The following is a 10671-nucleotide window of genomic DNA, read 5'->3' on the forward strand; positions in this document are numbered from 1 at the left end:
GACAATGTTGCCGCTGATGATGATTGGGCCAGTTTCAAATAACATCCACCTATCAATTATTCGGCATCGATCCGCAACCTACGCTTGTATATGCATGCATGCCCGTACATATATGTATAAGACATTGTCGAGTGTGTCAAAGCTCTTCCCTCTACACGGTGTACTATATGGGTGTATGCCCTCCTCGGTGCCTCTATATGTCTCCCGTTTGACGGCACAATGTGATGATACCAGATACCGCATGCTTTTCATACTCAAGATGATTCTGCTCTAGCTGCATCGGCTCCTATAAATTATTTGGCTTTTTCTTTTTTTTAACCAACTTTTTTTTTCATTAGTTGTTCCGGATGCACTACTTCCATTTTGTGTGAAAAAAAAAAAAAAAAAAAAAAAAAAGAATGTTCATTTCATCGTTAGTATATTTCAACAAAAATCACAAAAGTACCTGCCCGAAGAAACAAAAGTAAAAGGTTGGAAAATATATAGGAGGAGCGAGTGAAGAGAGCCGAGTTTATGTGTATAGGTAGGCTGATGGAGAAAAAAAAAAAAAAAAAAAAAAAAAATTGCAAGGAGAGGACGATACGAGAGATACATATCTACGTTCGTCATTGTTATCGTTACGAAGAAAAGCGAGAGAGAGAAGGCTGGCTTTACTTGATGGTCGGTGACACGAGGAGAAAGAAAAATAAAGTCACCGCCCACCTATACGAGGAGGAACATCCGATGCACACACACACACACACACACACGTGTACTTGTAGCAGAAAAGTAGAGGGGTGAGGGGGGAGGGTGAGTTGTGAGGTATATTTATGTACCGTATAGGCCGTATAGGTATGGGGGGATGACGAAAGTGAGAAAGTATGGAATAGGCGATACACAACTGACCTCGTTTAATATATATGCTCCCCCCTCGGTCGTGACAACTCTCCGACTAGGAGTTAGGAGCTCCTGCATGGGGATGTGAGATGGGACGTGCTTTCAATTTAAACACCGCAGCCAAAGAACTCGACCTCATCGATGATACACTTATCACTCCACAACTATACCCTCCTCCCAACCATGAATCATCATCCCCCAATAAAAGACACATTTTTTTATATATTACATATATATCCTGCGTGTCGGTACACGTGCATATGCTTATAGTTTATAATACGCCCAAGTCCTTGTACACGTATATGATGCAAGCTCGTTCGAAAAAAGTTTTAAATATGTATGAATATATCTATATAGGTGTATGTACTTCCTCCCTCGCCCGTCGGTCACCCAAACAACTTTCGTCCTTACGAGCTCCAACTTTGGCCGGATATCATTCTTGCATATATAATACAATGTATACACATATATATTATCTGCCAATATGTATATATACATACATACATATACACACCAGCCATCCATAAAAATTTTTGAGCTTTTTCTCATTATATGCTTATACTGTATATTATTTGCGTATTCCATCGTCGTCGACGCTTCCTGTTTCACCAAAACTTTTTCTTCTCCTCTTCATCCCCTCGAAACGGCGACGGCCACGGACGACGTACCTTTTAATTTCGTCTGTATATACCAATATACACTATAATATATATATCTTCTGAGATATATACATATATACCTGTTATTGTTGTTGTTGTTGTACCTTATGCCGTGGCTGACCCTGTTTACACTACTATATCTTGGCTCGAGTAGCGAGCAAATCCCGGATAAAGAGAGAAAATCAAAGTCGCAGGCGGAGGGATGAGGATATATAATCACTCGCGTTTTGTTATTATTATCATTGTCTCTCATTTTTTGTTGTTGCAGATTGAAGCAACCATGGGCCAGTGAACGAGAATGTTGCCCGTGAGATTTATCCGAGTGGTCTTGGTGCTTCTCGGGAGCTTTTGTATACAACACCACCACCAGCAGCATTGGTACGGCGCTTACGCGCACTCGTTCGACTCTACGAGGAGAAACATGGGTATGACGAGCCATTTTTTTTTTCTTTCTTCTTCTATTCCTTTTCGTTGTTTTTTTTCTTCTCCCCCTCCACAACTGCTTCCACCCTCGGATGATAATAATTCATTTTTAGCTCCCCCCCCCCCGTTTTTTTTCGCTTGTACATTTAGCCAATCATTGACGTGCGCGAACTAACGGCCCCCGTCGTGCACACAAACGACGTGTGTTTGTTGGATGTGAGTATATTATATAGGAATGACTTTTCGTACAAATGAACTTTCGAAGCGAACAGAGGCGAAACGAGAAGAGAAACAACCAAAGAGTGGGTATTTGTACCTCATGTACAAATATATATATATATATATATATACACGTACTTGGGGATTGAGGGGTTGGAGCGGGCTCTGCAAGAAAGTTTGCTTATTGCTCACGTGCCGTTGGCTCGAACTTGCGCTCCCGCAAGAGTTTCGGGGTTCCGGGTAGCCCCCTTGCTCCGAAACCAACAGTTTGTACCCACACGTATAAGTATATATACTTATATTGTTGGGCACCAAAAGGGCGCGAGGGAGCTGTACGTCCGAGTTCAATTATTATTTTCAAGAGTTGCCGCGTGTACCCGCTTGCATGCGAATTAACCGGTCTACACATAGGTATACCTTACATCCCAATATAAATATGTACTTGATACTTGCACCCTGCGACGGGGTGACGAAAAGAAATACAATGGTGATGGGTGTCTCGGTCGAGCTCATCCCTCTTGATGCGTCGAGACGGGGAGGGAGAGAAAAGTGGCAGCGAGAAATTCGATGAAACGAGGATACGGGACTAACTTAATGATGATGATGATGATGATGATACCCGATGCTATTATGACGACGCCGTTCCGTTAATAATCCGTCGATGGCTTAATTGAAAGTAATCGAGAGAGAAGTATATACATATTATACCTGTGTGCGTATACGTATGGATAAAGGGATGTAAGGGGTTAAAAAGCTTCATTTCGTCGTCCTAAATTCTTCCTCCTCCCCTTTTGGCCCACGTAAAGCGTGGGTACATATATATTTATCATTAAATTAGATTAAATTACTTTTTACCTATACCAATGGGATTTGGTTGTGCCTATATTTGTACATATAGTTCCTCTCTATACGTTGCTTTGGCGTTTCAGGAGGGTTTACGGGGTTTAATAACCCCACGAAGTTGCGGGACAAGCCTTACTTCGACGACACCGTGGCTCGCAACGTCACCGCCATCGTCGGCACTACGGCCGAGCTGAACTGCCGCGTGAAGAATCTCGCCAATCGCACGGTAAGCACCACAGCGTTATCACACAATTATCATTACATTGACTCATCGACACACCCACCCATACATGTATAATTCAATTTGCTGCAAATACCTGTATATACCTACGTAGTGTCCGTACAGAGAGAGAGAGCTTTAAACGCTATACAGCCATGGCGAGGGAATAATAATGGGTGCAGGGTGTCCGCGTTCAATAACCGCCGGGCGATCTCTCTCCACCCCCCCCCCTGGCCATATTACGCATTGTTTGATACTTAACTGGTGAGAGAGAGGCCGGGAGGGGTGGTGTGTAAGGCTTTGAGGATTGATTTAGTGCCGCTGGATTAGGACGAGACTTGGGGCACGAGGGCGCGTGGTGCGCCTATTATATACCCACTACTGTTGTACCTATACGACTTGGTCGGGCCGTGGATGTAGATTTAAGGGCTCGTTTTCCGCCACCGCAGCCGCGCTGGTTCAATTAAATTTTAGTTATTCGCCCGAGAGGGAGGAAAATTGCCGTGCATGGCTCATCTGCTTGTATACCACTTTTATTTATTTTAATTATATGTATATTTATAGGTTCCAATTGACGTTAAAGTAAAATTAATTGCATGGATGTATTGTATTGTGGTCGGAGAGCTATATATATATATATATTTTGGCGAGTTTCAGATATCTTGGATTCGGCATCCCGACTTGCACATCCTGACCTCGTCGGTGTACACCTACACCGGGGACGAGAGGTTTTCGGTCTCGCATCCCGAGATGTCGGACGAGTGGACCCTCAAGATCGTGCACGTACACCCCCGAGACGCCGGAGTTTACGAGTGTCAAATTAACACGGAGCCTAAATTAAACTTGGCTTTCGCCCTGCGAGTCGAAGGTGGGCCGGTGCTTTTTAGTTACCTATGCTTTGCCATTTTTTTTTTTTTTTTTTTCCCTTACACACCCACACGTACCAAACTTTTTATTGCAATCCTCGCATGTGTATATATATTTACAACAAATATATTATAATATAATTATACCTATACAATATAGATATATGTATACAAATAAACGTATATATAGAGATGTACGCACGATTTCAGCGCTAGAGCACACCACCTCTGTCTTAGAAATGATAAAGCAAAATTGCGTTTTTTTTTTTTTTTTTTTTTTTTTCTTTCATCGTATTGGAGTAAAAAAAATACTTGTAAAAGTATATAAAGTAAGTATATCATCCTCACACCCTATATGTGTAGCTGTATATATACGCACACTCGAGTATTGACTATTGACGATATATATGTACATTTACAGAGAGATATATATATATACATTTTTTTTTTGTGTGCTCCCGTTCTAGAAAAAAGTATCCCTGTCCCCGCTGTGAATGCACTCAAGCGGAAATATCACCGGATTTCCAATCACTCAGGTTAGCATAGCTAGAAAAGAAATAGAGATATGACACCCACACACACACACGCATATCTACCCCCCTTGCATCGCATGATATACCTACACCATAAATATACACCTATATGCATGTATAAATACGTATGTTGACATAAATAACATCTCAATATATTTCATGTTTTTATATACCTCTGTTGAATCATCATATTTATGTAAGCGTGCTTCGATCATGAATAATAATAAGTAATGGGTATAATATATGTCAAGCGCAGCGTGTTGCACATTGGCCATAGTAAGTTGATACATCAGGCTGCGGATGAGCTTATTTTTGTACATCTATACATTATATAATAAAATAGCTGCGTATCACTGACTGGCTTTATATAAATGGCATATCATCAAATACATATTATATATTATCCATGATGGGCTGCTGCTATATTTCATTAAACTATAATAATAATAATGCGGGCGATGAAAGGCATGAGAGAAAGAGATGGAGCGATATATATATGTTGCGAGACGGCGTCGATGATGAGACACATGAAATACCAAAGCATAGGATATGACCGTGTGATAAATGAAAGCGAGAGATAGTGGGGGAGGGGGAAAATGTACTTACTTATAGTGGATGGCCGCATAACGAGAGCTCGACAATGATTGACTGTTTCAGCGGCCCAGGCGGTAATAAACCCTCCCGACGTGCACGTGAAAAAAGGCAGCACCATAAGCCTCGTTTGCACGGTTAACGTGCAAAGCCACCCGCCGAGCAGCGTATCGTGGCTCCACGGCACTTCTCTCGTCGACTTTGACAGTCCGAGGTGCCGATCGCAAAATACTTACTATTATTATTATTATTTTTTTTCTTTTTACTCTGATTGACCATCAGCGCATCATCAACCATTATTTTACCTTGTTTACTATATACATTAATTTGCAATGCGGCTGTTAGGGGCGGGATATCCCTGGAAACCGAGAAGACGGAGAACGGCACGACGAGCCGGCTCATGATGACCCAGGCCCGGCTCAGCGACAGCGGCAATTACACCTGCGTGCCCAGCAACGCGAATCCGGCTACCGTTGCGGTTCACGTTCTCAATGGTACATACCTACTTACACAATTATATAACACATCATATACACGTCTGACGCTGCCACCTCGTCCGTATTTTACGTTGCTCTGCGTATTATATTATAAGATTATTTATACACACGTATGGTAGTATTTCATTCGTTGAATTTTCTATTCAGGCGAACACCCGGCGGCTATGCAACACGGAGGTACGGCTGTCAACCGGCTTCGGGCGGTATTCCTTGTACTGATCACTTTGCTGAGTTACATGGTCGCGCAATGACAGCTCCTCACAGTGATGCCCGACAAAACGACAGTTATACCGTTACGATGATGAACTTTTTTTATCATTGACAATATTGTACCCCACGTGTTGTACGGTGCATGGGGGAAAAAAGAAAAAAAAAAAAAACATGTACTAATACGACTTGTTGATCGGCAATTCGATCGATGAAAATATATATATATATATTGTGTTGTTGTTGCAGTGGGGCGTTTTGTTCGATCATTCGTAGACTTACACGTTTACGATAGTATTACACACAATGTTTCGATGAATTCACGCATAACAATCACGTAATAACTATGTTACACAAGGTGTACCTCGTAAGCCAAAAGTTTGTATTTTTTCCTAAAGTAAAATCAGCAGTGTTCCAAAAATCATTCATCCGGTGGCACGTGAAAGTATCAGGAATTTTTTTCGCCCTACAAATCCTATAAAAATTAAATTTAAACTTGACTCCCCATCATTTACGTACAACTTATATTTTTTATATATTAACAGCGCAGCAGAGCATTTCGTTAAAACAAGGAAAAAGACGTTTTGCTTGATTCGTTTTCGTTTATTTACGTATAGACATATTATATAGTTTATTCTGTAAATAATTAAATATAAATACTCGTGTATACCTCTAGTCATTAAAAAGTAACGTGCAAATGTAAAATGTTAAATCAAAGTGCAATGTACAGAAAAAATTTAAATTTAGAAAGATTTTATCGGAAAGTTGAATAAAAACGTGTAATAAATATTTATTTCGCTGGTCAAGTGAGTTTAAATAATAATAGTAATAATAATAATAATAATAGTAATAATAATAATGAGTATGTTATACGTATACAAATATATACACTATTATGCGTATATTATATAAATTTTAATTTAAAGTGTCGTAGAGTAACATGTTTTTTGAAAAATAAATACAATCAATCAAGCAATCAATCAATCAATCAAACAATATAAAAGAAAATATTCAAAGGTTTTTCTTCACTTAACACATAATAATATACGTATGAATTTTCCTCAAGTTCGCCATACTGATTGTGCCAAACAAAGTAATAATAAAAATAATATAATCAAAATAATAATGATAATAATTTCTACAAATTTTTGTAAGTCGAGAATCAATGATTGTATGCTTATTTGTGCATAATGTATAACAAAAACGACGTTTGACGAATACAAATATATGAAAAAAAATATGCTAGTAGCAGCTGTTTCCATGAAACAGTCAATTAGGGTATACATTGTCTTTAATTAGGCTCGTTAAATAATTATTGATAAAAACAACGATATACGTACATAAATGATTGACTTTTTGTTTCCCTCTTTTGATATTTTTACGATAAGTTTATATACATATACATGAGTTTTTACGAATGATAATACAATTGTATTTTCATTTGACGTTATAATTTATTTCGTATACAAATATATTATATCTATCCCTACTTTGTTGTAGAAATCACAACTCTATTTCGATTGTTTGTACTTTAATAAAGTGTATGATTACTATTTGTTGCGCATATATATTATCATTTCGATAAGCATCTCATACATAATATAATTACCTCCCAAACAAGGCACGGATATACATCAACGCGAGAGAAGTATTGAAATAAAAACGTTATTTGCTAGTCATGTGTACCTCTTTGATACAAATAAATAAATAACCATTTGATACTGAACAAAAACCAAGTCGTACGTCACACACGTGGAAGAAATAATTGAATGGTTGATGGAATCACCATTGTTCAATCGTATGGGAGCAGATTCGGTAAATTGCATTTGTTTCCCGCGTGGTAACTCGTTCGTCCTCGCATTGACAAGCTTGTATAATACTGAGTCTAAAATTTATTGCCTCGATAATTGATAAAAAGAAAAGTAAAAATCACGTGCAACGAGGCAAGACACGGGCGTAGAGCCACGGCGAGAGAAGTGTAGGGCGCGTCGTGCTGCATGGCTTCTATACGATCACCTGTAACGTACATACAACGAGGATTGGAAAAAAAAAAAAAAAAAAAAAAAAAGTTAAAATAACTCTTACCAATGCCCAACGATGACGTCGTCGAGTCTTGGACGTTGACGAAAATGGTGTCGCTCTTACCCTCCGACGGTCTACAAGAGTACTTGCCACTGTCGTGTCCCGTCACATTGGCAAGTGTCGCCTCGCTGAAGGTTTGGGCCATACCCGTGACCGTTTCCACGTTTATGCCACCTCGGGCTGCCTGCGTCGTATCACAAAATGGCATAAACGCTGTTTGTTGATGGTACTTAGTGGTGATAAATAAAAATTGTGTACGGTTATACTTGGAATGTGAGTAGTTTGTTGTCGCGGAGCCACTGGACCCCTCTGATCGGCCGAGTCTGGTACGGCGAGTTTATCACGCACCTAAGGGTGATGGTCGAGCCGGGCGCTACTATTTGCTCCCGCGGTCCCATTATCGCCGCTACGGGGGCCGTAGTTTCGTAGCCTTAATCAAGGAAATCGCCGAAATTACCATACGTCAACCACACCCCGCTTTTGCTTATATTTACGTACACAGCATTTACGTGTCTCATTGAATGTTATTATATATTATTGAATAATTGTTATATGTAGGTACACTTACTCAAGTGGATCTGTTGGGAATGTGGTTCGTCGTAACCTTCAGGCTTGTTGGGGTCTGAGCATCATTTTGAACCAAAAAAAAAGAAAAAAAAAAAACCAAACTTTTACAGGTGCAAACAAATATGTATAATTATAGTTGGAGGCGGTAGTATAACGATACCTCGGACCGTCAACTGGACGGCGTACATGATTTTCGGCTCGGTGTTGACTTGGCACTCGTACCGGCCGGCGTCCGGTTTCTTGACGCGGTCCAGCTGCAGCGTCCAGGCGTCGCTGCCGGGCAGGTGCTGCAGCTTGAAACGGTCGTCCGAACTGAAGGTGTACTCGCCGGACGTCAGGATGTGCAGGTCCCTGCTTCTCATCCACGAAACCTATAGCGGGCAACAAAGTGTATTGTCGTCATCCCACCGTCCCAAGTAAAATATAGCCACAAATAAAAGTACTGACGACTTTGTCGGCAAGGCCGGACACTCGGCAGGGCAGGTAGACGGTTTGCCCTTCAAAGGCCGAAACGTTGGAGGCAGTTTGCTCGAAAACCGGTGACTCGTCGCTGGGCTCAGGATTGTCCGGCTGCTGCACGGGCGCTGAAAATTGTGCTCGTTATTTTCGTAGCACTGACGAGGTAAAAAAAAAAAAAGCAAACACAAGTACCTACGTACGCGTGCACGCCTCATTGTGCGTCCCCGATATTGTATTATACGCAAGGAGAGGAGAAAAAAGAAAAAAGGGCCACGGTATCTCAGCATCTCCCCCCTTACTTTATTGATAAGACGTTTGATCGCCTATAGTTTGCAAATGTATATATTCTCTTCCTTTTAAGTTTATTTCTTTATTTATGTTATACCTTTTTCTTTTTATGATTTATTAATGCGAATTTTGTTAGGCTGATGCCATTGTATTAGCTCAGTCATTTTGTTCTTTTTATAATATATACACTATGCCTCGGCGTTGTAGGACCTTGAGTCCATTGTCGACTAAATAAATTCAACTCAACTCCTCCGTGCAACTTTTCTTTCTCCTTCCGATTTAGGGGATGGAGAAAAAGTATACCCACATCAGCAGCGGTGCCTTTTTTTCCTCGTATACCGTTGGGCGCAGCAGCCCTTCGCTACGTGTTATCGCGTCAAACTTTGCGACTCACCCTCCCCTGTTATATCATCCACAATAAAAGGAAACAACTGTACGTGAAAGCAGCACGTACCTATACAATACGCATTGCCATCGAGTATACGATGTACCGTATATACAAGCCAATAATAAACGTTGTAATTTATGTCTCGCCAGGTGCTGGGACAAACACCCATTATGTATGGGCGATGTTTTTTTTTTTTTCCCTTATTATGGATAACGATCGAGTTGTAGCATATATGTTAGCGAATGAAATGTTTGTTTCATCGAGTTGGGAGGCAATAGTATATAGCGTCGGTGATAAATATTAAACTTGCAAGTTTTTTCGATAGAAGTGAGACGTGGAGATCAAGACTGGAGATATATTAAAGTGAAGTTTAGTTTTGAAGGTAACGCAAGTTTTCGAATAAATTGTTGGGACGTTGCAAAGAGAAATTTAAAAAAAAAAAAAATTTTGCAAGGTTTACATGTATTATTTACTAACCAGCATCGCTGCTTCTGTAGAAAATCGTCGTCATCGTCATCAGGTAGATCGTAATGAACAACAGCGTTGCGGCTGTCAGCCTTGCCGTTCCTTGCCGACTCTCACTGCAAAGACCAACCGATTTAGTTCTCATTATAATTAACGCCGGCCTGCGTGCATTATTCCTTGGTGTTTTTTCGTTTCCCCTTGGTTTTTGCACTGCTCCTGAGGAGGTAGTAGTAGTATAATAACAACTTCTATCGGCGGTACATCGTGTGGGTGATGATGGTTTCTCTCAAATCGGCGGCTCATCATATATTTCATCCCATACTGTACGAGGGACAATATTTATGTATACCCACGTATGGACGCGGAATCAAGATATCGAGGACATAACAATTTTCCACGTGTGTGCATGCCCCCGTCGTCCCTTCGGAGGAGGAAACAGTTATGTCATTATTGTATATCCACTACGATTCACTGACGTCTACGTGGAG

The 10671-nt window shown here is 40.5% G+C and overlaps 2 protein-coding genes across 3 annotated transcripts; one reads left to right on the top strand and one right to left on the bottom strand.

Annotated features, from left to right (window-relative positions):
- Positions 1–1908: 1908 nt before the first annotated feature.
- Positions 1909–6075, top strand: LOC106643004 (protein amalgam). 2 transcript variants are annotated; one of them, XM_089594432.1, is made up of 7 exons: positions 1909–1960; positions 3107–3246; positions 3898–4108; positions 4574–4642; positions 5297–5444; positions 5576–5724; positions 5875–6075. In XM_089594432.1, the coding sequence occupies exons 1-7, from the start codon at positions 1957–1959 to the stop codon at positions 5976–5978; spliced, it is 825 nt and encodes a 274-aa protein (XP_089450558.1). In that variant the 5' UTR covers positions 1909–1956; the 3' UTR covers positions 5979–6075. The 2 variants fall into 2 exon arrangements, with proteins under 2 accessions (XP_089450558.1, XP_089450559.1); XM_089594433.1 differs by lacking the exon at positions 4574–4642.
- A 1021-nt stretch (positions 6076–7096) lies between these two features.
- LOC106643010 (zwei Ig domain protein zig-8) lies at positions 7097–10229 on the bottom strand. The gene is made up of 7 exons (XM_014357963.3): positions 10196–10229; positions 9031–9167; positions 8744–8954; positions 8585–8638; positions 8283–8446; positions 8020–8200; positions 7097–7950 (listed from the first exon to the last, which is right to left on the bottom strand). The coding sequence occupies exons 1-7, from the start codon at positions 10227–10229 to the stop codon at positions 7820–7822; spliced, it is 912 nt and encodes a 303-aa protein (XP_014213449.2). The 3' UTR covers positions 7097–7819.
- Positions 10230–10671: the final 442 nt, after the last annotated feature.

This window comes from Copidosoma floridanum, unplaced genomic scaffold (assembly GCF_036245765.1).
Source record: "Copidosoma floridanum isolate Cflo_tuat_1 unplaced genomic scaffold, Cflo_Japanese_pri ptg000021l, whole genome shotgun sequence".
NCBI classification, from domain to species: Eukaryota; Metazoa; Arthropoda; class Insecta; order Hymenoptera; family Encyrtidae; genus Copidosoma; species Copidosoma floridanum.